General features: G+C 38.6%; 1 protein-coding gene across 1 annotated transcript; it reads left to right on the top strand.

The window, feature by feature from the left end:
- Positions 1 to 79: 79 nt before the first annotated feature.
- TYW3 (tRNA-yW synthesizing protein 3 homolog) lies at positions 80 to 11003 on the top strand. Its single transcript, XM_054036600.1, has 6 exons — positions 80 to 374; positions 2227 to 2307; positions 7885 to 7983; positions 8840 to 8911; positions 9161 to 9294; positions 10413 to 11003. The coding sequence occupies exons 1-6, from the start codon at positions 201 to 203 to the stop codon at positions 10618 to 10620; spliced, it is 768 nt and encodes a 255-aa protein (XP_053892575.1). The 5' UTR covers positions 80 to 200; the 3' UTR covers positions 10621 to 11003.
- Positions 11004 to 27409: the final 16406 nt, after the last annotated feature.

Genomic DNA, 27409 nt, shown 5'->3' with positions numbered 1-27409 from the left:
ATCCAGCCCCGCCTCTTCCGGCTTCTACTCGCCGATACGGCCCACAGAGCCCCTCCCCCAGCCCGGAAGTGCCCGGCGCGCTTCGCAGCCGGGCCGGCAGGTTTGGCTTAACCCGGCCACCATCAGCCAGTAGGGCGGCTGTGCAGCCTGGGGCTCGCCCGCTTGCCGGTCCCGGCCCGGCTCTCCGTCCCCGCGAGCCCATGGCCGCCTTCCGGCGCTGGAAGGAGCAGCGCCTGGCCCGGGCGGACGAGAGCAGGAAGGGCAGCGTGGACGAGGCCATCGCGGAGCTCGTGCAGCTCCTCAACGGGCAGGAGCGATTCTGCACCACCAGCTCCTGCGCCGGGCGCCTTCTGCTCGCGCAGGCCCCCGCCCGAGTGAGTCCGGCTGTCCGCCCCCCGGCCCCCTCCCTCGGGCCAGGGGCCGCACCACAGACGCCACCACGCCCCCGGGGCCCCCTCCAGCCCGAGTGGCTGCCCGGCAGCGCTGGCGGTGGTCTGAGGAAAGGGGGGTGTCATGGTGGGGAGACAGCGCCGAGCGCGGCTCCGCTCCGGAGACACCCCACCCCCACCCCCCTTGAAGCGCCCGCGCTGTCAGCGCTGCCCGGCAGGCTCCGCGCTGCGCCTCCTGGGGACCCTCAGTCAGCTGTGCAGCGCTGGGATTCCCTTCTGGCGCCCACTGTTCTCGAGCTGGGGCTTCCGTGAGGTCACAGGGCCAGAAACACACCCCATAATAACACACGCACACCCCCCCAAGCTCAACTGCCCCCGTGCAGAAGCCATGGCCCTTACAACCCACAAGTGGCACGAGGCTTGTAGCCGTCCTGGCCCAGGTTATCCCTAGTTACGTGCATGCTGTAGGCTTTTCTGTTCTGCAGATACATGGAGATGTGTTATCCTGTCCCACCCCACCTTTGTCTCTTATCCAGCTTATGAATAGTTTTTGGAATATTACAGTTAAAGTTTTTGGTGTTTATAGCAAATTCACCATGCTGTTTATAGCAGCACTAGAGTAGAAGAGAAGTTTACTGAAAGCATGTGGTTCATTTCTCCCTCCACCTTATGCTGTAGGAAGACTTGGCATCAGTCGTTGCTCAGTTTCATATGATGATCTCATTTTCATTGTTGTTGTCTATGTGATGTAAACTAAGAGCACAGAACACTAAAGTATACCAAAATGAAAGTAGAATTGACACAGCACCAGCATCTGACATTTGAATCACATGATCTGTCTAGGGTTTTAATCTGGCAACCAACTATCATTTTGGGATCTGAGCAACACCAAAAATATAGTATAGTCAGAGTGTTTCTCCCAGAGGACAAAGTTTTAAATTGGCAGTTCTATCCAGATCCTAATATTCTTTAGCCATTCCCAAGCAACTGATTGTTAAGTCTTGACACACTGATTTGTAGTAATGATAATTAAAACCAATCTCCTTTAACAAATTATACTACATGATTTTTCATGGACTTAATTTTCATCATACACTCTCCACAAATTTATCAAAACCACAAGTTTTATATACAAAGTGCAGATTAGATTACACAGAAGAACATGCTAGTTAGTTCCTTATTTAAATGTTAGAGATGTAGAATTTTAAGATCCCATAATACACCAGTGCAGCACATCTGCAGATTTGCAGTGGTGTAGGTACATCAGTACAAATATCCCCAGTGTAAACAGGTCCTTAGATTAGTTATGTGCATAACTCAAACTCCAAAATGTACGGTAAATAAATTTTAATAGAGAACATTCCCAGTGTAAGGTGGTATGGGGAAAGCATATATGATTGTATTTTGTTGCTTCCCATCATGAGGTTCATGTTTAGATACATCTAACTGAATTTTTCATATTAATCAGTGCGACACCACAAAAGTTCTTTCAAAGATCTTGAATTAGCATCTTTGTGGTTTTTTTCTGCAAATACTAGATCACATTGCTACAGCTGAATGTGGGTGAAATCAGAACACTTTTCCATTAATATTCAGGATTAAATTAAACTACCTGCTTAGCTACTGTTATCTAGGTGGTGTAAATACCTACCTAGATTTGATAGTTTAAAAAAAAAATCACATGAAAGTTATATAAATAAATAACATTAAGATTGTTGATATAGTTATGGTTATTGATCAGAGAATATTTCTGTACATCCTTGTGTCCCAAGCCAAGAATGCAAAGGACATTTGTTTTTATAACTGTAGTGCTATTTTAATAATTTTTTTTCATTAGGGTTTCAATGGCTATGAGGTACAGAAGAAAAACTGTTCTTGGCTCATGGTAACGCATCAACTCTGTGCAAAAGAGGATGTGGTAAGATGTGAATAATGTACAACGTTTATGCATAAGTACTTACCCTCTCCTCATCCCAACCATCCAAAAAATACAATTTCAAATAGAAACTAGAAAAGAATTTATATTTTTTCTTCATATTAGTAGAATGATTAGGTTCATTTAAGAGCACAGTTTTGTTATTAGGATAAAATTCTGCCTACGTTAGCTGGCAACACCGTTAGCACCTTTCTAGCAAGAGCATGGTTTAGGTCGGTAATATGGCTCCCTTGGTCAATATAAACAGGACTAGTGTCAAAATTTTGTCTCCTTCTTAAAATAATGAACTAGAGTACAATGTCAGCAGGTTATAAAATCCACCACTTTCAGTGGTTTTTAGTTAGACGTTTTGCATGGTTTGCACAAGACCAGCATTTTGTGCTGATTCTGCATCAGCTTTTTTCCTCCTAAAAATATTAATTTAGTGCTTGTGAAGCCCTTTCCTTATCCATAGCATAAGTACAGTCAAGTTTCTGGCAAGTGTGCCTCAATTCTGTATTGAAGGATCACTTCTGTGGTAAGAATGTATTTTTGCATCCATGACCATTCATTTAATTCTGGCTGTCTCCACTGAGGCAAGCAACATAGATGTCAGCTGTAGAGTGACTGATGTAGACACCTCCAGTAGGAACCTGTCTGACACCATAAACTCACTTTCCATAGACCAGACAGTCTTCAGATGGTAATGACTTTGTCACTAGCAGTTTAAATTGAATTAATGGTAGCAATGAAACAAAACTTCCCTCTAATAGGAACAGAGGAATTGCCAGACTGAATCATAACTAAGGTATGTCTAGTCAGTATCCTATCTCAGATAGTGGCCAGCATCAGATGCGACAGAGGAAGGTATGCAGATGCAGGATAATCTGCCTCCTGCATTAGGTTTTATCCTACTTTCTAATAGTCAGAGATTGTCTGAAGCATGAAGTTTAATGTCCCTTACAATTTATCATTATTTATGATAACTAGATATTCATGTTATCCATATAATAATCTTGTTACCCTGCTAATCCTTGCAAGAGTTAAATATTCTGAACTGTGGATATTCTGTCATGCATGATTAATTATCCGGGGGAGCAGATAAGGAAGCAAACACAAATGGACCTCTGTCCTCTTCATTAAAAGGCAGAGATGCTTTCCAAAAAAGCATATTTGTTATTTTGTATGCAGCAGAAACTCCATTATGATTTAATTTTAACAACTTTCATTTTAAGATTGAAACAGCCATAGCTTACAACTACAAATCTGAACAAATTCAAAAAGACAATGGCTTTCTTATGCAGTTTTTTAAATTAAAATTATATCCTAAAAAATGCTTTGAAACCTAAAATCAAATCCGTTTAAGAAACTGTTGAACAGTTTGAATATTTACAAACTACTTTGTGCTTCCAAACTGCCTTTTGCTCTCTAAATGCTCCTCTTTACATTGTACCCCATAAAATGAAACTAGTTATTCTGTTAAAAAAAAAAACTGTAAAGACTGCATAACAATAATATACATACATTTAAACTTTAAAAAGCCCCTCTGTCTTATTTTTTCTTAGTTTACTTGATATCACCTTCATATAAATCTCAGCAACCTCTGATTTGCCATCTACTAGGAGTGGGGTCTGAGCTTACTAGGGTATTGCCATTGGCTTTTGCTAATGGGAACCGTCTCAATTTTTGTATTGACTTCTAGTTGGTAGATACGGTAAAAATGTTTATGCATCCATTAAAGGTGTGAGAAATCTTTACCGGACTACTTTTAAAATTGTTATATTTTCATAGAATACAAACATAAAGTGTGGAAAATTGGACTGGAAGTCAGAACTCCTGAATTTTGTGTTGAGTTTTCAGCAGGCAAGCTACTTAACCCCATTGTGCCTCGATGTGTATCTACCACTTTAAAATGGGAATAGGAAATTTGAGGAGTAATTAATTTTTATAGCTATCTTTAAGATCCTTTGAGGAAAGGTGTAGGGTTTTTTTGGTTTATAAAACATCCCTTCACAAAAGATTTCTGGGTCTTATTCAACAAGAAGAAAACCATTAAAAAGTAATATTTTAAAATTGCGCAACATATTATAACAATGTCAAAGTGGTGTACAGTTTTTCCTAATGGACTGTGAAAGTCAACCTGCATTGATTTGTCAACCCTATTCTTTGAAGAATATACAGAGGAATATTAGTAGTTATATTATAGGACTGCTGTTTGACTACTGTAAAATCTTCATAGGAAGATTCTTGCACCCTCACAGATTCCCGTTAGAGTCCATGGATATCTGTGCACACAAAAGGATCCACCCACAAGCATCTGTAGGTTCAGAGCCTTAGAATGCAAGTTTCTTGTAGTAGGGACTGCGTAGTGTTCCATGAGACAGTGAGCACGCTGTCCATGGTCATTAAATCAACATATGGCAAAACTTTTCTATATAATTCTTTATTAAACATTAGTGTATTTGAAATAAGGGAACTTCTTTCTTTGTCACTCGCATAACTTATCAGTGATAGTCATTTTTTATTAATTAGTTACAGCAGTTATGCTTTCGCTGTTTACTGACTAAGGGTCTGATCCAGCTCCCACTGGGGGTTTTGCCATTGACTCCATTGGGGACAGGGCTGGGCCTCAGACTTTGTAGGCTTAATAGGAAATTACTTTCAGTATTTTCTTATTAAATTCTGAGCCTTTTACAGGAAATTGGTGGTCTAGAAGCAATAAGGTAAAATCCTTTGGTCACAATTATTTCATTTAGTAAGCATTTCAGTGCAACAGGCAATGTAAGTCACTGCGGCCTTGGGGCATACTAACATACACAGACCATTTCAGTTAGTATGACTTTCTTGCCCGTTTACTGTCACTGAAAAAACTGTCCCTAGAGTGTCTGCTAAATTACTTAGCCTTGTCAGTGAAACAGAATCCCTTTAAAAAAGTACACCCACCAACATCACTTAGTCTGATCACAGTCAATATTAAATTCTGTTATAATACTTAAAATTTTTCAGACACCAAAAAATCCATACGTAAGCCCAGAGATGGGCAGACTGCTGTGCCCATTTGAAGCCCTGTGGAAGCCAGGGGGGCTCGTGCAGGCACAGCAGGTAACCTGTATGCTGCATAATGCAGGATCAGGGCCTATGGCCTCTGGTTTTTAAGAATTGTTGAGTGTCTCCTGTTCCCATTGGCTCCACTAGTAGCAGTGGGTACTTAGCACATCTAAAAAGGAGGCCATTTATTTAGGGGCCTAACTTTAAGCACCTACATTTGTAAGATTGATACCTTAATAACAAGGATAGTTACAGAAAGAAAATGCTACACAAGAACATCTAAATCTTGTACAATAGTCTACAGGGGAAGATAGGCTCCTCAGCAGTTTTATTTTACACCACTATTAAAATAATAATAATAATATATGGAGATATACCTATCTCATAGAACTGGAAGGGACCTTGAAAGGTCATCAAGTCAAGTCCAGTCCCGTCCCCTGCCTTCACTAGCAGGACTAATTTTTTTTGCCCCAGATCCCTAAATGGCCCCCTCAAGGATTGAACTCACAACCCTGCGTTTAGCAAGCCCATGCTCAAACCACTGAGCTATCCCTCCCCAGATTACTGGTATCTTAAACTAATAAGAACATAAGAATGGCCCTGCTGGGTCAGACTAAAGGTCCATCTAGCCCAGTATCCTGTCTTCCGACAGTGGCCAGTGCCAGGTGCCCCAGAGGGAATGAACAGAACAGGTAATCATCAAGTGATCCATCCCTTGTCGCTCATTCCCAGCTTCTGGCAAACAGAGGCTAGGGACGCCATTCCTGCCCATCCTGGCAAATAGCCATTGATGGACCTATCTTCCATGAATTTATCTAGTTCTCTTTTGAACCCTGGTATGGTCTTGGCCTTCACAACATCCTCTGGCAAGTAGTTCCACAGGTTGACTGTGCGCTGTGTGAAGAAATATTTCCTTTTATTTGTTTTAAACCTGCTGCTTATTGATTTCATTTGGTGACCCCCTAGTTCTAGTGTTATGAGAAGTAGTAAACAACACTTCCTTATCTACTTTTTCTACACCAGTCATGATTTTATAGACCTCAGTCATATCTCCCCTTAGCCGTCTCTTTTCCAAGCTGAAAAGTCCCAGTCTTATTAATCTCTCCTCATACGGAAGCCATTCCATACCCCTAATAATTTTTGATGCCCTTTTCTGAACCCTTTCCAATTCCAATATATCTTTTTTGAAATGGGGTGACCACATCTGCACACAGTATTCAAGATGTGGGCGTACCATGGATTTATATAGTGGCATCATGATATTTTCTGTCCTATTATCTATCCCTTTCTTAATTATTCCCAGCATTCTGTTCACTTTTTTAACTGCCGCTGCACATTGAGTGGGTGTTTTCAGATAATAGTTGAATTTTTCACAGTTCTCAATTTTAAAAAAGGATTAAAGAAATATTTTCAATTTAAAGGAAGCATTGGGGAAGGATGCTAGCCAAAAAAGAATTAAGCATGGTGAAGCAATTCCATTTTTTTTCCTAAATATAAGTATAGCAAATTGGTAGCTACTAGTATTTTCTTTAAAGATGCTCACGGGATATGGGAAGGCAAGTCAATTAGATATAAGAACACTAGATAAGAACAAAAGAGTTAGAACATTATATAGTAGTAGACTGTGGTGTAAACTGCAATGAATAATGTAACTTTCAATGCAGCCTTTATAAACTAAAACCAATAATCTCAATCCTTAAATTTATTTTACATAAACATAGCATACAATAATAAATTATAACTGTATATTATGCAGCATTCTCTTTAATTGCTCTGTGTTCATATTTGCCTAAAGTGCAAGTGATCTACATGAAAAATGTTGCAGGAAGATTTTCTAGTTAGAGCCCCAAGTCAAAACTGGGACCTTAGGGTGAAATTCATCCTTTAGAGTATTAAAGCTATGTAACTGTTTGTTAGCTATTTTTTCCCCTTGGTGTGCCTTATGAGTTTAATTTCAGTTTACAAGTCCTTTTATTTTATCTTATTTTAACATTATCATAGAAGTAGTATAATGAGTCATTTTTGAAACCTAGATTAAAATAAGGTCAAGTAGTTCAGGCCACAAGTTTAACCTATTGTACCTTTTTAAGAGGATCAACATGTCCGTGATCATTTCCAATAATGTAAGAAATCAAAAACAAACTATAACTGAGTAGTAGTAATATTTTGTACTCTCAAGGTTCCTCTGCTGACTGTAGTAAAACAATACTCTCTATGCTGTGCTGACATCATTGGTTTTTCTTTTGTCCAAAATAATCAAACAGGGAAGCAAATAATTTTTTTTAAAAGTCGAGGTCTAGTAGAAATTCATGGCAAGAGAATCAGTTTAATACTTAAAAATCAGCAGAGATCCTGAGCATTATGAGCAATGGGAAGTTAAAAGCAATTAAATAATAACAAACATGATTGTTGGAGCCAAATCATTCCTGGTGTTTTTAAACATTTCACAAACTAGCTATTTTATTATGAAATGTTAATAGTAACAGTTCATCCTTGTAGTATTAATATATTAATGTTCATTGCATTTTCCAGATGACAGCGTTGCAGAAAGCCACTGGTGACACTGTATTCAAATTTGAACCATTCATTCTTCATGTGCAGTGTCAAGAGTTGCAGGATGCACAGCTTCTGGTAAAATTAGATCAACAATGTTGTATTGTTTTGTTTACATTTGTTGCTGCATAAGTAAAAACGTTGGCACCACAATATTTTAACACTTAGAAATAGTCTTAGGAGCAGTGTATGTTTAATAACTGGGGTAGTAAAAGTATGTTGATGAAGAAAATAAGGATTAAGATTCTTTCTGCAGATTTTGCTGTGCTTTCTAGAAAATAAAACCACTTAAATGCACTTCAGTCTTCTAGCTGAGGCAGACTGGCTAGAGAGAGCCTGAATTATCTGTGTTGCTTTCCTTGGCCCATGGCAGTGTTCTTTAGAAATTAGTTCACTACTGACTGGGACCATTTGCTCCCAGACATCAGCTAAGTGGATAATGCTGGGCCTTTCAAATGGGGATTGGTAGGCCTGCACAGGATCATTTTGTTCCTCACATTCACCCTGTTCTTGGTTAATATAGGGAAGAAAATCTTTACTTAGATTTTTTCTACAATCTTTACTGAGTTCTGCAGAATCTAGATCTAAGAACATATCCATCCCACAATTGGCTTCGACTAGCTGCTATTTAAACTGGAACAATGTAGTGCCAAAAGAGGAATGAACTTCCCCCTTTGTCTTGATGGAATGGGTCAGGACTGAAACTACCATCTGTCTTTGTCACTGAAATTTAATTTAAAAGTATTTTGTTACAGTATTAGCATCTGATCCTGTAAACACTTACTAGTGATTGTGGCTCTTAATGCAGTCAGTTGGGACTATGCCCTTTAAGCTTTTGCAAAATTGGGACCTTAACTTGCAATATAATCCACAGTAAGCTTTCAGTCTGACAAAATAGGTATGAACTGCTGTTTAAAATGTTTTTGTTTCACAGCACTCGGTGGCTATAGATTCTGGATTCAGGAACTCTGGTATTACAGTTGGCAGAAGAGGTAAAATTATGATGGTATGCACTATTTTTCTACTTCGCTATAGAAGTTAGCAATTATTTATTAACATGAGCACATTTTTAAGTATGTGGGAGATTTGAATAATAATTTAAAAATGACACTTTCCTGACATGGCATATCACTCTCCTCACAAAGAAATACCACCAGATCTTTTCAGGTGGTTTTCCTGTAATGAATGCACCTACTTTTTAGAGCTATTATCTCCTAATGTAATTCAAATGAATACATCTTATGTGTGCCTCTAGGCTGTCCGGAGTACTCATTGCTTAGAAGTTCCATTAAGTCACATGGGGAAATTGATGGTCACTGAAGAATATGTTGACTTTCTGGTACAGATAGCTAATCGGAAGATGGAAGAAAACATGAAGAGAATTGACAGGTTTGTTAGATTATGTGCATCCTGTGTCACTACATCTAAATCCAGAGACGTGTAACATTTGTCTGCTAACCGGTAGACCAGGAAGATTAGCCACAAAAATAATAGTAAAACAGATTGAAAATCTGATCTCAGAGGATTTTGGTATTTTTAAATTATAGATGACCCTAGAGGATCGTTTAATCATATATAAGCAACAGTATCAGGTAGGGAGAGAAGATTTGTTACAGAGCTTTTTAAAAAGTCCATACAGGACTTCCCATTGTTGCTCAAGATATATGGCATGAATAGCACATTGAGTTCTAGTCTCAGAGCATTAACTTCCACAGCTGCATCTTCATGTGGAGTTTGTGTTTGATTAGATTTTTACAGTGTTTAAGGACAGGAGATTCACCTTTTGATGAAGCCAGGAATATCTCATTTTAATCTACAGGAATTTACACATAATTTCCTAAGTATTCAGATTAGAATGCACCCATTAACGTTGCTGTACAAATTTTAGTCTAAGGTTCCCAACTGTGGTCTGTGGAACACTTGCTGGTGACTAGTTACACAGTACTGGCTTTTCTACTCATTTCCAGTTGTGAAAAACAAAAGAGGGTGGGCAGAAGAAATACAAAGCAAAAGGATACAGGACAAAACACTTAATTGCACCAAGGACAGTTAAACATATTTAGATATTTTTAAAATATTTTTCTGAATTAATTGCTGTAGTTGCCACAGGGATGTTAAAGTAATTGCAAATGGGAGTGATGATGGTGCATCTGATTATGAATAGGATTGACCATTAGACGCTATTAAGATGTGATGCAAACCATAAAAGTGTTTGAGATCATCTGTTGTGTAATTTTCAGCAATATGAATGGGACTTTCATTATACATAGGGCATAACTGTCAATTAGATTCCTAGAAGGTCAGAGATTAGAGAACTTGACAGAGCATGCACAGAATGTATGTGCTGGTATTCCTGAGTCTCCCTCACAATACTGATCAGGTCTGCCTTTGGATTTTAGTTAGAATTATATGAAACATTATACACGACATTTTGTGTTGCCAAAGTGTTAATGTTCTGTTTGCAGAACATAAGCAAACATAATAAATACGTTCTTGTTCCTTTCCAGATTTTACAACTGCCTACAGTTAGCTTTGAAAACTGAACTCAGCATGCGTAACTCACCTCGTGAGATGATACAGAAGACTCATTCTGTGTACACTCACAGAAGAAAAAGAAAACCAGATAAAGAGCCTGGCGTGTGCACCTCTTCAGAGAATAAGGAAGAGTCAGAAACCGAAGATGACCCAGAAGCCAATCTCAATATTTTTTTCTGAAATCTATTGATTCAGGATGCCTATTTTCTAATATAGGCGTAGTTATGTTAACACAGATTGCTAGCTTTAATGATACTTCTTTTGTACTGCTCTTTATAAGAGCTTTTATACTGCTGTGCTCTAGGAAGTTATACTGTCATGAAAGTTTATGCTGAAGACAGTGTTCACTTAACCAAGCAATTCAGTGTAACAGAATTATGAAATGCCCTTTGATTTGCATAAAAACACCCACAGAGGCATGGAGAACAGACGTACATGGACTTCTTAAAAATTATGAAATATTTATTAACAGTGAACAGAACAGCTAACAGCTTTAATGTGTACATAGGTATACCTCAAACTGTGTTTGATACATCTCTATAATAAAAGATTGATTTACTGCATGTATTTTCCTTATTTAAAATATCAAACACAAGACTAAGTCTGTGCATATGAAAACACTACCTCTACTAAAGTGTTCGTTTTTTGTATTTCCATCTTCACTTCCTATTGATACAAGTACTCTCCCGAAGGCTTCTTCTTGGAGCAAAAGCTTTTGTATATTATTGAAATCAATCCAGTAGCACCAGAGATTAATTTAATTCATTGGAGCAGATTTAGTGCTGAATGCAGCATAGCAGGATGCTATTAGGGAATCTTGCAGTTCCTGATCTGCCTTTGTCTTGACACAAGTTAAAGCAACCTGGGGGGTGCTGTAATAGACAATAATGAACTTTCTGAGTTATATTTAGGCTATTAATATATACTTAATGTTTAAATAAAAAAATAGAGATTCTTGGGCTACTACAATTCACATGCTCATACGTTTGACCATGGGGGGAAAAGTGGTGGTTTGTTTTTCATGAAGCTATAGTGAATTAGTTGATAACTCAGAATTCATTGTTTCTTCAATTATCACTTCTGTTATGAAACTTATTCAATGGTTTCTAACCACCATGTCAGGAGAGCTGTGCTAAGGAAATGGTTTATTTGAGGGATAGTAGTGCTCTGAGGTCATTGTAGTTAAGGAGCTCTCATTGTTTCCGTTATATAACCCTGGGTCTTCAGCGGATTTTAATTCCACTGGAAAAGTGTGCTTCTAGCTGAAATATGTCATATAAGGTATCAGTCTAGGGGGGAAATGTGGGCGATCTTTTAATAGATTTAAAAATAAGTCTGTTGGGGCGTGTTTCCAGTATCGGGAATGCCAAGAAAAATAGATATGGGCCTGTGTATGTTTGTGCTCCTCTAAACTTTACTCAGCTCCACAGCTGTGCATTATATAAACCCAATGCCCAGTCACTAAAAATAATGCTGGCCCACCACCTGCTTCTGGAGTGAGGAAAAGAGGAACCAGCCTTCTTGTAAGAGGACTGTAAGTGGATAGAAAGCTGGCTAGATCATCAGGCTCAACGGGTAGTGATCAATGGCTCCATGTCTAGTTGGCAGCCGGTATCAAGCGGAGTGCCCCATGGGTTGGTGCTGAGGCCAGTTTTGTTCAATATCTTCATTAATGATCTGGTGGATGGCGTAGATTGCATCCTTAGAAAGTTTGCAGTTGACACTAAACTGGGAGTAGTGGTAGATACGCTGGAGGATAGAGATAGAATACAGAGGGACCTAGACAAATTAGAGGATTGGGGCCAAAAGAAATCTGATGAGGTTCAACAAGGACAAATGCAGAGTCCTGCACTTAGGACGGAAGAATCCCATGCACTGCTACAGACTAGGGACTGAGTGGCCCGGCAGCAGTTCTGCAGAAAAGGACCTAGGGGTTACAGTGGACAAGAAGCTGGATATGAGTCAACAGTGTGCCTTTGTTGCCAAGAAGGCTAACAGCATTTTGGGCTGTATAAGTAGGAGCATTGCCAGCAGATGGAGGGACATGATCATTCCCCTCTATTCGGCATTGGTGAGGCCTCATCTGGAGTAGTGTGTCCAGTTTTGGGCCCCACCCTACAAGAAGGATGTGGAAAAATTGGAAAGTCCAGCGGAGGGCAACAAAAATGATTAGTGGGCTGGAGCACATGACTTATGAGGAGAGGCTGAGGGAACTGGGATTATTTAGTCTGCAGAAGAGAAGAATGAGGGGGGGATTTGATAGCTGCTTTCAGCTACCTGAAAGGGAGTTCCAAAGAGGATGGATCTAGACTGTTCTCAGTGGTAGCAGAACAAGGAGTAATGGTCTCAAGTTGCAGTGGGGGAAGCTTAGGTTGGATATTAGGAAAAACTTTTTCACTAGGAGGTTGGTGAAGCACTGGAATGGGTTACCTAGGGAGGTGGTGGAATCTCCTTCCTTAGAGGTTTTTAAGGTCAGGCTTGACAAAGCCCTGGCTGGGATAATTTAGTTGGGGATTGGTCCTGCTTTGAGCAGGGGGTTGGACTAGATGGTCCCTTCCAACCTTGATATTCTATGTCTGCCATTAATTATTCTTTGGCGTTACCAGATGAGATGTCAGTTGGCTTAGTGCTGTCCTTAGAAGTTCATTGCATGATGAAATAGCACCTCCTTTTTGGCAAGGTCCATAGCTTTTTTGCTGTTTTCATCCCCTTTGGGGGGAAAACTTGGTGGGTAGGATTTGATATCTCAGATTTGACAGGACCCGGAGCATCGCTTTTATTATTTCTTTACTTTAAGGCAGTGCTTGTCAAACTTTTTAGGCTGCGTACCCCTTGCCAAATAATGTAGTCTACCGCATACCTCCATCTGAGCTAGGATCATAATATACATATGAGTAGATTTCCAGGTCTTACTAAATAAAATGAGTTGTCTACCATTACAGGATTTTTCTTGCCTACCTCCTAACAAGAGCTCACGTACCCCAGTTTGAAAACTACTGCTTGAAGGCATTGCATAATTATGTCTGTTCCTAGGACAATAGCACCAGAGACTGACATTCACAGAAGTATACCCAGACTGATATTCATTCATCAGTAGCTGTAAAATCGGGGCATCTGGTCACCCTAAGCTGTACAGACTTCAGCAAGCAGCTCCAGTTCACCTCAAACTTTACCTGGATGGGAATGGATGTGTGTACTAGCAGCTCCATGAGCCAATTGTGGCAGGGGGGTGGGGCAGTGTATGTCTTAAGCTAGGTCTACACTACAGGGGAGGAGGGGGTAGACCTAAGATACACAACTTCAGCTACATGAATAGCGTAGCTGAAGTTGCGTATTTTAGGTTGACTTACCTGGCTGTGAGGACGGCGGCGAGTCGACCGCTGCCGTGCTGCCGTTGACTCCATTTCCGCCTCTTGCCGCGGTGGATTTCCAGAGTCGACGGCAGAGCCATCGGGGATCGATTTTATCGTGTCTTCACAAGACGCGATAAGTCGATCCCCAATAGATCGATTGCTACCTGCCGATCGGGCGGGTAGTGAAGACGTGCCCCCAGAAAGCTAGAGGAACTGGGGATGGAGAGCTGCCCTACCAGGCTGCTCGTGAGGTAGGGGCAGTGGCATCCACAGTGCATCGGGAAGGGGTGTGGAGAAGACTGGCAGCCCTGCCCCACAAATCCCACTGCACTGAAAAAGAGCAGCAGGAGCACCACACTGGATATTGTGTGTGAGTGGAAATGGTGGCAAAAGCCCAAGAGATCACTGCAGCTGGGGGGTTGACAGCTCCACAGAGAAAGGGTAGGACAGCACCCCTCCAGCCGCCTCTGTGCTGGGGACAGCGCACTCTTTTGCTAGATAAGCCACTTCCATCAATATAGTAGTTATGCATCAATTGTCTTCTGCCTCAGCCATTCAACATGCTAATAGTTATACAAATCTTTGTTTCCATGCTGCAGCACAACTGCATTTCTTCTTTGAAGTGAGGTAAATGCAGGCCAGCATGTTCTAGCAACTAGCAGAAACAGCTGCTTCAACAAGATGGGATATGTTCATTGAATTCACATAGCTGGTGACTGAAGAGAAATCTGCAGTAGAGAGATTAGGTAAACTGCATACTATTACATGTTTAGATTTATACAACAGGCCACTAGGTGGTAGGGTGCTACACACAGTCAACACAGTGAACAGTGTTTCAGCTTTAGGACTTAGATGAAGTTTTATTTGCTTATGTGGCTAGTTTGTGCCTAAACATGTTTTTTTTTTCCTTTTTTTTTTTTTAAAGGTCTTTGGAAAATGGCCTTGCGCTCGGTTTATCAGAATGTTGTGAAAACCATGACCACTTTCTGAATTAAATGCAGTTTCTAAAATGAAAAACCTAAAATGCCATCTAGTCAGTTTGGGTATGTATCCAGTCAGTGAACTCGCAGAGTTTCCACATGCTTTAAAACAGACATTTTGAACAAATACCACATTCTTGCAGTACTATTTCAAAGACAAAATAAAGAACTGCAAAAGATGGGATACAACTAACCTATATCAGAGTTTAATCGCTAGTCCAAAGATTTTTATACACCTGAAAATCCTGGGGAGGCTATCTTGTGAATTACAAGTGTTTGCTCATAACTGCACAGTCATGTAGTGTGTTTGTATTAGAAAAATACACTTGAAAGGTTTTCATGTTACATATTGTACATTAAAAGTACTTCAGCATGTGTATATATGTTGAGATGAGGAAGGTAAATGCTTTTAGAGTAATGGAGTATTCCACACAATTATTTTATTGCTGAGAAAAATACTGTTTTCATTACTTTCATTTTTAAATAGTATAGGCACTACAGTAACAGCCCAAACCTCTACACTTTAGTGTAGTTAGTACGGTGTTTTGAACGCTTTTACAATAAGCTATTGGTGTTCAGAAATCACTGTGGTACGATCTGTGTTCCTCTCAAGTAAGCTATACTAAAAAATCTATTCTATATCACTGCCCGGAGCTTGGTGAGGTGTAGCCATATTTTACACTCTCAGGTGTACACTCCTGGAACCCAATTATTCAAGTCTGTTGGAAACATCCTATAAGAAGACCCTAGAGAGACTAATAGTTTAAAGCAGGGTCCAAGGTTGTGAATAGGAGCAGGATTTGTGTTGGTATGTTAGCCATTGTCCAAAATCTTGCACTATTTTTACAAAGCTCTTTTGTCATTACAAATTCTCTTGAGGTGACATTTACCCCATGTTACAGGGCCTGTAAAAACCCCTCCGAATGATGTATAATCCAGATAAGGTTATGCATATGGAGCATCTAGTCAGGGGGTTTGTGCAACCCCCACCACCAACACAGAAGACTTGAATGGAGGCAAGCTACAGGAGGGATTATTGGGAGCTCTGCCTTCACAGATTCAAAGCCATCACGTAGGGGACATAGAGGGGCGGAGGTCACTATTTGGGGGGCTGCACTATAGGCCTATAGTTTGCCTGTATATTGGGGAATGGATTCTGTTACCCCAAACCTCAGTGGAGTTCTACTAATATTCAGATTGAGGTTTAATGAGCTGTATTTTATTTACAACTTGTATAGTAATTTCTGCTGTATTTAGACTGCACAGTTTGTCCAGTTTTTGAGTATACACACCTGTGAACAGACTTACAAGAAATTTGAGGCAATGGTATAGATTATGGAGGAAAATCCTCTGAGGTTCCCTGGGGAGGAAGGGAAGTCCTTACGTGCAACTAGAGAGTCCTAAACATTGGTACATTTTTATAATTTTTTTAAACGTACAGCTAGTTTTTAGTCAAAGGACAATTTCAGCTTAATATCTTGTACTTTCCAGTTTGCATATTTGATTAGTTAAAATAAATAAATGTTTTCTATGAGTGTTGCATTTACTTTATGACTTACATATGTTTTAGGGGAGTTGACATATTTATCCCCTCCTCTAGTTTATTTTCTGCCTGTTGCCTGCAACTTTTTAGCCTACATGCCAAAAGTCACATCATGCCATCAATCTTTAGTCAGAACCAAAGCACTTGCAAGTTCTGCCTGAAAATACAGTGCCTGGTATGAGCCCAATCCCGCAAATACTTACGTATGTGAGTAACTTCATTAATGTTATAAACCCTAAAGGAACTTTTCATGTGAATAAACATGTGCAAATGTTTGCCTTACATAAGTAAGACAGTTTCCCCTCCCCTCTACTACTTTAGTCTTAATAATAAAAATAAATCAGTTTACTGAAATTGAAAAGGTAATTGCAATTAATTTAAAGTGAAATCAATATTTTAAAAGAGGTTAAAATACTAATAATTACAGGATATCTTAGCAGTTCTCAATTTTCACTCCTAATAAAGCATTAAGCATTTTCGGCTTGGGTTTCTGTTAGGATTTATGTATTTCTTAACACCGTGACATTCATTTAAAATTTAGTCTTGATTATAAAAATTATTTGCTACTATTAAATATATCAGATATATTTTTGGAAGGTCTTCAGCAGGGTTTGCTGCTGGAAATATACAATCACTGATGTAATGCAAAATTTAGTTTTATATAACATGATATTAAAGAAGATGAGTCTAACTTTTGTTTTGTCTTCCAAGAGCTGAAAATAATTCCAGGGCAGCTTCTTGTACACTTTTAAAGGGTATTGATTGAGAGGGTATTCGATTACAAAAATAAAAAGTCAGACTCGGGCAGGAAAGTGAACAATTTTTGGCTTGCAGAATGGTGAAAAATTCTCCCAGATATCCATTCCATCTGTTTAAATACATTTTTTTTAAATAAACCTATAGGAATTACTGTCTCAACTGCACTAACTGTAGTGGGATATCAACACACAAATTCCTGTAAGTCAACGTGATATTATATTCTGTTTTCAAAGCAGAGCGAAGAAAAGCAAATCCCAACATGCAGAATAAAATCAGATGCATAATTTCATTCTGGTGCAGTTTACTTACTGTAACTGATTGGGACAGATATACAAAATATGCTACTTCTGACACTATTTTATACTGTAAATACTTGCTTTGCTGTTAGTTTCTGCGTCATCCAATGGGGGAAAAAAGTGTATTTTCCTGACAGCTGATTGAGTTTCTTCTGACATGAACATAGATCTTTTCATCAAAAAGTGACAGTAATTATATTTTTATAACTGTTATAATTATGCTTTTTTTTACTAAGAGTCCTGAAAACTAAAAATTAGGACAGTTTAACTGTTAATATCACTTTGTATCATTGGCAGACATTCCAGTTCCAGCACTTCATCATACGATCATGCAAATGTGCCAATTGAAGAATGGAAAAATATCTGAAAGATTTAAATGAAAGAAGCTGTGATCCAATACTGGTATAAGATCATCAATACATAATGTACTTTTCCACTACAGATCCTTCAATTGAAATCAATGGAGCTGTGACAATTTACACCAATGAGGATTCATCCCTATAAGCATATAATGAGAATAGGCTTTTTTATTCTTTACATACATGGCATTCAAATAGAAATCCAAAGTCTACTTTTTAATAAGTTATATAGGAGCTGCAGTGACCAGTATAAGGAAAGCTGGATTACTGGTTTTATTCTAATTTATTTTAGTCACTCACAACTTTACAAAATTTCACCTTTCAAGTGGAAATTCAGGATTATTCATGGGTATAAAGTTAAGAAAGTGCATAAGGGCCTTTGTCTCGCCTCAAAGGGAAATTTTTGGAAACTTTGACCAAAAATGGTTCCGCTCTATTTTGAGTAGGAGGTGAATGACAAAAATACACTTTCCCCATTTTATAAAATTATGACCTTTCAGTACTGAAATGGCTTTGGATAGTGTTGAAAATTTGTCCTGGAAATAACTCTCCATTGAAAAGTGCCTTTGAGTGAAAATGGGCTTTTTTATTTGACTGAGTTATGACCCACTAAAAATTACACCCTTTACACCTGCAATACAACAGTGAGGGGATGAAAGGTGCACAGAGACAACCTAAAATGGTCCTCTAAGCACATAAGGATGGAAGAAAAGACTAAAAGGTTTTGTCCTTTTCCTATCTCTACCCACAGGAGCCTGTCCACAGAAACTAACTGGTCAGGGCTCCATAGGCTTTGGGACATTGTCAGGCTAGGGACTGAAATTGAAAGACTGCCATTCTATGCAGCAGCATCTCCAAAAGGAAACAAAAATATGCTACAAATACATATGTGACTTAATGTTGACTCTCTGTACCCTATGTACCCCAATACTGTAAGCAGCCTCCTTCTCTGTTCTACACCTGTGTGAGGTCAATAGACTCACAGTCATTCCCTTCTCCCCACACCCTCTCCCTTAAGAAAAAATCCTTTAGAATTTCAATCCTATAGTGTTATATAGAAATTTCTTTAAAAAGTCTTATATCCTTTCCAAGGGCCCAATTCATGGCTACCTTGTGGCAACTTTGTGGCAGCTATGCCAGTGCAAAGTGACCACAAAACAACCACAAGACACAGGGTATTGTTGGGCATTCTGGAGTAGAAGGACGTGTGACTGAGGTGGTCCTGTCTCCTTGGGGTTCACAAACTAGGGCAAGTCCCACAGGACCATAGGTAGCTGGGCATGCAGTAAGGAACCCAGAAGACTGCTCTAATCAGTACTGAGAGGGACTCAACTGTCCTATTTATTTTAGTCTTCCCACTATTGATATCTAGAAAAAACTTATTTTAATAGTCAAATACCTATAGAAAGGTTATTGTTTGCTATTAAATTTCATGGGACTTTTCCCACAAGAAAGTGGTTTCCTTGGGAATGTTCTACACTTTTGCTATATATTCAATAATTTCTTTAGGTCAAGACCACTGCTCCCTGATGTCTCACTGGCACAATTCCTCAGAAACTTGAAGTGTGAGCTCTGAGGTTTTGAAGTAGTTTTATCCACTCTTTAGGTTATTCTGCTGAAGGATGTGTTCTAGCCTGCAGTTTGCACATTACAATCTAGGCCATTCATTTTATTTCACTATGAACTGTTTCTCCATCTCAGAGTTCTTTGGGTAAAATACACAAATACATGTCCAGTTAAGAAAACTAAAAAGATATTTATTTTCCATGTAATTTTAATACAAAAAATATAAAACCCAAATCTCTTACATAATTATTTCATTCCATAAACTTTAAATTGAGCTTTTTAGAATTTGCAGCTCACCAACAGGAATTTTTACTCATTTGGTACCTTATACTAGAATTACTTTAATTCTCTAAGCGGGTTTACCATGAGATAGTTTTCAATTTCCTACTATCCCTTACAGAGCTCCCAACCTTGGCAATTCTGATAATATGATATCCCTTGTCTCATCTTGCTGCAAAATGTATGTGTACCATATGGATTTGTGAAGCAATTATATATTTAAGATAATTTAGAGAAAGGGCACCTTTTACCCAGAGGAGGTTGTGATGTCTCAAGAAAGACAAATGGATGACTGTTTTCTTTCATTATTATAACCAAAGAGAGGTTTTTTTCTCTTTCCATTTTTTCCTTAAAAAAAAACCCGGTGAAGCAGTTAGCAGGTTACTCTTATTCCTGACTGTTAATGTGGTTCAGAGTAATTTTTACTCACACAACTATGTTCAAAAGAGAAAAACAGTTCTTGTGATTTGTCTTAAGCATGCTGTTTTCTGACACTAGGGGTCATTTAAGCTTGTAGTCATGCTGTGAAATACTAAACATTAAGAGAATACAACATTTCCTAGAAAACAGCTGTACTGGAAAAACTGACCTGACCACTAATTTTCCACTAATAGAGCTGTAAATGGATCCCATTACTTTATACAAAGTTTTTCTGTCTTTTATAACACTCAGATATTGAATTGATCACAGAGTATTACTTGTATTTTAATCTGCTAATTTAAATATTTCTTGCATAATGGCACGGACAAAAATCAAGGGACACTTACAAATGAAGTGATGCCAGAGTTTTGTATATCTGATTATTACCCTCTGTAGCACAAAGTCTCTCAGTTGCATATTTTGGACCAAATTTTCTTCTCTTTCATAGAGATTGAAATGTATTTTGCTCTTCACTACTGCAAAAATTCTAATCTTATAGAAGGGTGTTACATGCTAGCACTTGTGAGACAAATAATGTGACGTATAATTTCTTGTACAATGATAGTTTTTGCACATGTTTCCTGTACTCATATTAGCCAAGTTAGTGACAGGAATAGTAGACCAGAATTTGAGAGCGTATTAACACTTCTGCAATGTATGTTCATACATGTTATGGTTAGCGGCATATGGAATCATAGTGTGGCCCAACCTAATACATTCACAGTTATACATGGCTATTTTCATTTCATTATTCCTTGTTATCTGGATATGAATGTTCAAATTCAAGAATGTGCTTTCAAAACCCATAGTTCTCTATGGTAATATTAGATTAACTCTTTATTTAATAAAACACATTCCAAGTAGTTATTTTGATTTAAGTGTTATTTTTCTGTCTTGCATAAGCTAATTCATATATTCAATCACCCAATGAAATATTATGGGAAGCTCTTTCCAAATTGTATTTATTGTTTGCAGATAAATAGTCAGGTTTACATCCTATGTCTCTGGTTTGTGTTGTAAAGGTAAGTTATTTAAGGTCATATTAAAGCTTCCATGTTTATCTCATGAGTCACTGGAATTTTGCCATCCTCAAATATGTACTTTTTGGTTTTTTGTTTTTTTGTGAAGCATATTCCATCATTGTTTTATCGTGGAATTCTTATTTATCCATGGGAAATTATGTACTCTCATTTTGTCCTCGGATCACTAAAATAAGTGGTGTTTTGAGCAGAAATGCCTGCTATTACCAAAACACTGACATGTTTTGTACATTACTATCTAGCTCAGGTAGATTTGCCACAAGTCACAACTGATCTTTGTTCAGTGACCAACTGCATGAGTTTTAAAATATTTTCACCTGGGAGTCAGAATTCTAAATTGCAAAAATCTTACACTGATATTCTGAGAGACTGTGATACTCCCTGAAGCACTCGGATCAATGATTGGATGACATTCTTTTTCATAGTCTTGAGCCCGTTTTCTACACACACAAAAATCCAGAAAGTGTCTCTGCAAATCACAATGGAAATGATTTTCAGAGAATTTTTGAATATCTACTGAGTATGTTGTATGGCTTGAGTATATTTATTTGTGACCCAAACAGGTATCATTAGGATATTAGAAACACAGACAAATACATAATGTATTTCCTATAGGGACACATTATCAGTAAAATGGTCAATACCATTCCAGGTAAAGTAATTACCAGGCAGCCTAAGTCATAAAGTCAAAACACAATCATATTTAAGCAGGCTAGGCAGATATCTGACTACAGAAACCCTACCCACAGCCAGAACTAACTATATCAATTTTCAAAATATAGAGGATGTATAAAAACTTTCACTCAAAGGAGCAGAATTTATCCCAAAATTAAATACTTTATAGGATATTTACACAAAAGAAAGAACTGTTCTTGCACAAGCTTCTTGGAGCACAGACCATACTTTTTATTTGGAAAGTTCCTAGCACACTATAGGTGCTACCAGAAACCAAATAATCATGCAAGATCTGTTGTAGAAACTCTGTTTTCCTATATCTTTGCAAAGTGAGGCCCTCATCTTGATCTGGGGTCTTTGGGTGCTGCTACAGTATAAACAAACACTAATAATTAATACGTAACAGTATGAATGTTCAGTTCTTGCAACAAATCTCTTTCTGGGACGTCCTAGAAACTTTTAACATGCTAAAGCTCATTGTCTTTTTATATATTTTCATCAAACATTACTTTTCCTTCTAGTATGACATCAATGGTAATCAATCTGGTGGAAAGGGTACAGCACCAGGGAAAAAATATCTGACAAACAGCAACTGCTTCACAACCACCCCCTTAAAATAATAACAATTTGCCAAATTGTTGGGAAGTTGTTATAATTCCTTTTCCAAATTATTACTCGCCCTTTAGATTAGAAATGAGGCCAGGGTTAGCAATCAACCATAAATGGTAGGATTTCTGAAGTAGAAGCACTTGTCTGATTGTGAAGTGGAGGCCATTATTGCCTTGATTGAGTCTTTTTTTTTTTTAAGCTTTCTTGATTTGTGGTTGAGAGCGCATATTCACTACTGTACTAGGAGCAATCAGAGCTTTCCCCACTCATTTTTGCTCTGCGATTTAAGGTCCACTACTTTTGCACAGCTGCCACCTTTTAGCCTCCATCAAGCAGAATATATTTTTAAGAGAACAGCTTTTTGTGTTTGCTTTTTTAAAAAAAAACCATGAAAATATTTAATGTGGACTTTAATTCCAAGTGTAAAGTTTAAATAAGGTTGGGTTATAGACTTTGTAAAATATAATGCTGACATTCCAGCTCTAAACTCACATTGCTGTGGATAAATGGCCTGCAACACCAGGAGTAGGGACAAAGGGCCTTAGTCTGCAAACACTTTACACATGTGAGTAGTCCAGTTGAGTTGAATAGGACTTCTCATGTGTGTGAAGTTACCCATGCACATAAGTGTTTGTGGGATCGAGATCTCAAGAGCTTCGCTTGATTAAGAACGGCAGAATCAGACCCAAAGCGTATGCAGGCACTCACTCTTCAGTGATCTGGAAGCTTTCATATTGTAAGTGTAAACCCATATTACAAATGCTCCCATACCTGACCCAACCAATGACATTATAATCTATTCTTGTTAGGGCCCATATGAACTCTGAAGCCAATTTAGCTAAACCCACAACCGCTTTTGAGTTATATAAGCGTATAAATGCATTGGAAGCCACAAATACCTACTTTTTTCTTCTATCCCTGTTGCTTAGAAATGGTGAATGCATTTTGCTTCAAATTTGATTTAAAAAAAAATTAATTTACAGGCAGAGACTTGGAGTCAAGGAGCAGCCTGAAATGAATTTTCATGGCCTATTCATAACCCCTAAAGCTAGCAGTTTAGAATTGAAATGCTACCAAAACCTTGATTATAATGGTGTGACAGGCGCCACTCTAATACACAAGCCAAGTTGTGCCATGTAGTGTAATGCGATATTAGAACGGTAATATTTAATACTGTAAGTTAAATATGAACTAAAACAGGAATAAGGATCTTTTAGTTTTCCAGCTTGTAGTTCGTTTTCCCTTTGGCTTACATTTACTGTCCAAAGCTGTCATTTCTGAGAGTCCATTCTTGGGGGGAGGGGGGGAGCTAACCTCACAACCGGGTCATATTTCTGCCCAGTTAGGCAGCTTATTCGAATGAGGTAATGGGAGACTTATGAAAAGAAATTGCTTTAAAGGAGTGAAGAATCTGTTTCAGCATTATCCAGGGACAAGCTTGTAAAAGTTGTTACTATGCAGACACACAGGGCAAGCACAGCAAAGCCAAAAATGTGGTGAATGATAAGCAAGATTCACTCTCTTAACAGCTACAACACAGAGAGACATTTTCTTTCAGAGCACCTGCGTGCGCTACTGACAGCAATCCTGGGGTAGCAGTAGAGGGAGGTGGGCAGGAAGTATTATTCTGTTGATACACTTACAATATACAGTCTGTTGAGCCAAATGCAGGTCACCTTACTCACATGAGTAGTCCTGCTGGGTGTCATGCTCACATGAGTAAGGCAAGTAGGACTTGGCCTATGGAGTAAAAGACTCAATTGTGTTTTGCATAAGAAGCAAGGAAAGATATTGCATGTTCATACACTACTACTGCAAAGGAAAGTGATTGCGGCATCGTCAAATAAAAGTAAGGAGGAAGGCAGTACTGCCATCCATCTAACAAGGGATAAATGGAGCTCAGTACTAGGATGGGACATGGTTTGTCACAGTAGGGATGAGAGAGAAAGGTGTTCAAGTTATTCACGCTCACTTTCAAGGCTCTTCCAGCTCTAGTCTCACCTAAATCTTTCCCAGTCTCCTACACTCCCATTTGCTCCATACATTCTGCCCTTGTCTCTTGCTGTCTCCCTTTTTCTCCTTTGATCACTCCTGACTTCCGACCCTGTTTCATGTTGCGGCTTATGTTTGGAACAGTCTTCCAATTCGTGCTCACCAGCTACCCTTCCTTCTCCTCCAAAATAATCTTGAAAATCCAGCCGTTCTGAGAAGCACTCAAGGGGAAGAAGCTGCACCACTTCCTGTGTTTTACTGTTTTGCATTGTTCTGTATTGTATCAGCATGTCCCTTTAGGCTGTAACGTCTTCAGGGCAGCTGCTCTCCTATTTCTTTGGCACATTTTACATGTCATACAGTGCCAAACACATCTGGGGTGCAACAGGAATCATTTTATAAGTGCAATACTGTTTTTGCCTCATTTTCAAGAGGTGAGCAAGGACATCTGATGGACTACAAAAGTGTCAGCCTTATACCCTAGCGGTCAGGAACAACTTCACCTGGAATGGTCCCTTGAAATAGGCGTTAACTCCTGAGGCTAAACAATCTGTTCCACATGGTATTTAGCTGTGACACTCTAAGTTTCCCAGACCTGAAGAAGAGCTCTGTATAAGCTCAAAAGCTTGTCTCTCTGACCAACAGAAGTTGATCCAATAAAAGATATTACCTCACCCATCTTGTCTTGGGAACAACTGAGACAGCTGGTCTATCAAAACACTGCTGGCACAGAAGTCACCAGCGATAAAAAGAAACACTTCGGATCAGGACTCTCTCAAGTAGTCTACTAACAAACTACTAGTATGTGTTTTTAAATAGTAATCAGAACGTACATGTGTGTTAAACTCAATACATTACATGTTTGTTTAAAGTTCAAACTGGAGCACTCGGAACTAACATTTCCTAACATTTAAAGTTGCCTGTGGAATCTCTCCCTCACACAGGTGGGGAAAGGTGATTTTTCAAAGGCTTACAGTTCAGCCAAATTTGAGTGGATTTGCATGGGGACAGCAAAAGACACATCGGAGACAAAGGCCACCGATCTGTCAAATTTCAAGTCCCTGCTCCAAAGCATGAGGGAACTAGAGCTGTTCGAAGAAAAGGTCAGAATTTTTTTTGACAGGGACAAATCAGTGTGTTTTCCCCTAGCCTTGTTCTCACAAACAGCTGACCCATTTGGGCTAAAAATTGCCAAAGAAAAATTCACCCTGAGACAGACACTCAGTATGGAAAATTTCAACCTGAACAGTTAAATTTGGCAAAGTTATAAGCAACTAAAGCCAGAATGCTATAATGAGAAGTGTCGGCAATTTTATTAATAGGCAACAGTACCAGCTCTGCCTATAATACATGGTATATATGTTTATACCACACTATACCAACAGACATTACATTCATACCCCAGAATATACTATAGTATGTGTTATAGGTTTTATCAGAATGAGGTTGGGTTACTCACAAATTTTTAGACCGTGAGTAAACTATGCCAGTCATTCCAAACAAGTATGTTAAAACCTTTATGCTGAACCACATAGTCATGTACTCTATAGGTCACATGTTACAGAAAACCATCTTTAGGAATGTGTTAGAGTTTTCAGACGTTGTATTGGGAGTAGCTGTATCCCCATGTTGTCTCAGTTAGCATTAGATTAATTGAAGAGGCAAATTAAAAAAATTTTTTAGAAACTTCTAAAAATTATCTACAATAACTTTGTGGTAGATAGAAGTTTCAATATCTGTTATTTCAGGCCCATCCACAGTGACAAGAAAATGCTGGATCGTACTGGGAAACAAGAAATCTCCTTCTCCAATTCAAGGCGAGGAGGGGCATGGGATAATAGACTTTAAAGCCATGACATTTTATACAAAGAATATAGAAAATATGTCATTGACACAGAGCTGAACCTTTCCACTCAAGGACTTCATGCAGGTGCAATTTTAGGAAAAAATTCCATGTTTTGGGAGGAAAGTGGAAGAAATATTTCCCTTGAAGATTTTTATTTTTAATAGTCTCTCTTTGAAGCTATTGAATGGGAGAGGAAAGTCAGAATGTTAGACTAAACCCTGGGAGAGATATTTTGATGGATCAAAGACAGGTGGGGTGGTCAAATTTTCATGCTAAATAAATATATATATAAATTGGTTTGCCTTTATCACATAGACCTCCAGAGGGGGTAATTTATTCATATTTTAGAGATGGTAGGGGAAAGGGAAAAATTCTCCATTTATATTATATATTACTTTTGGATCAGTTCTATAACTGGTCATAAAACTGAAAAAAAAAATTAAAAGTTGACATTTTTTCTGGCGGGGGAGGGTTGGTCAAAATTCAGTTCTGAAGAAATTACATCAAAAATTTAAATTCAAATAATTTCAACCAGTTATTAACTGTATGTAGCACAAGCACAAGCAAGTTTAAATTAAATTGTACATTTAATTAGAAATTAATCATTAAAAACAATAAAAGCGCATTCACCTTTTAAGTAGCTAGAACAGCTTTAGCTACACATTAAAATATACAACTGTGCATGGATTATAGAAAGGAATGAGAGCAACGCAATATTATATGTGCTTAGCCATTTTTCACAAATGGAAAAATCTAATTTTCAATAAAGTTTCTGCAGATCTCATTACCATAGCAAGCTGGCGGTAAGAGAATGGGATAAGCTTTCTGAGTCTACCCCGCATCCTGTAAAGTTAAGTCTACCACTTTATGGAGGAATATGTGTTTTGTTGACTCCTTTGAGTCAAAGGTCAAACCCACTTGGGTATTACAGTTCTGAGCTGTCATTTAACATTATCAGCTACATCTACTGTATTTTTAAGCAAAGTGAAATAAAGAGATGGACCAAGTGTATGTTTCCCAGTGCTGCAGGGAGGTAGCATGTCACATGTCTGGTAACAGAAAGGGATAACCATCTTTGTACAAACTTGACATCTATAAATTGATTACATAAGTGGGCAGTGGTGGTCCTTTCAAGTATGCTCCTTTTGTTTCAGCTTTACAGTAAAATTACCAGCAGCAGTTTACAATTAAGGGGAATAATAATAACTGCATACGCTTTCATCTGTACATACAATTACAATGAACTGCATGC

This window comes from Malaclemys terrapin, chromosome 8 (assembly GCF_027887155.1).
Source record: "Malaclemys terrapin pileata isolate rMalTer1 chromosome 8, rMalTer1.hap1, whole genome shotgun sequence".
Lineage (NCBI taxonomy): Eukaryota > Metazoa > Chordata > Testudines > Emydidae > Malaclemys > Malaclemys terrapin.
Note: the sequence above shows the minus strand (reverse complement) of the source record. Positions and strands in the feature narration are given on the sequence as shown.

What these genes read in the sequence shown, in the direction of transcription:
- TYW3 (XM_054036600.1), top strand. Translation starts at nt 201, where the DNA reads ATGGCCGCCTTCCGGCGCTGGAAGGAGCAGCGCCTGGCCCGGGCGGAC. An exon ending in TGCAGGATGCACAGCTTCTG is followed by an intron (nt 7,984 to 8,839) that starts GTAAAATTAGAT and finishes TTTGTTTCACAG; the next exon opens with CACTCGGTGGCTATAGATTC. An exon ending in AACATGAAGAGAATTGACAG is followed by an intron (nt 9,295 to 10,412) that starts GTTTGTTAGATT and finishes GTTCCTTTCCAG; the next exon opens with ATTTTACAACTGCCTACAGT.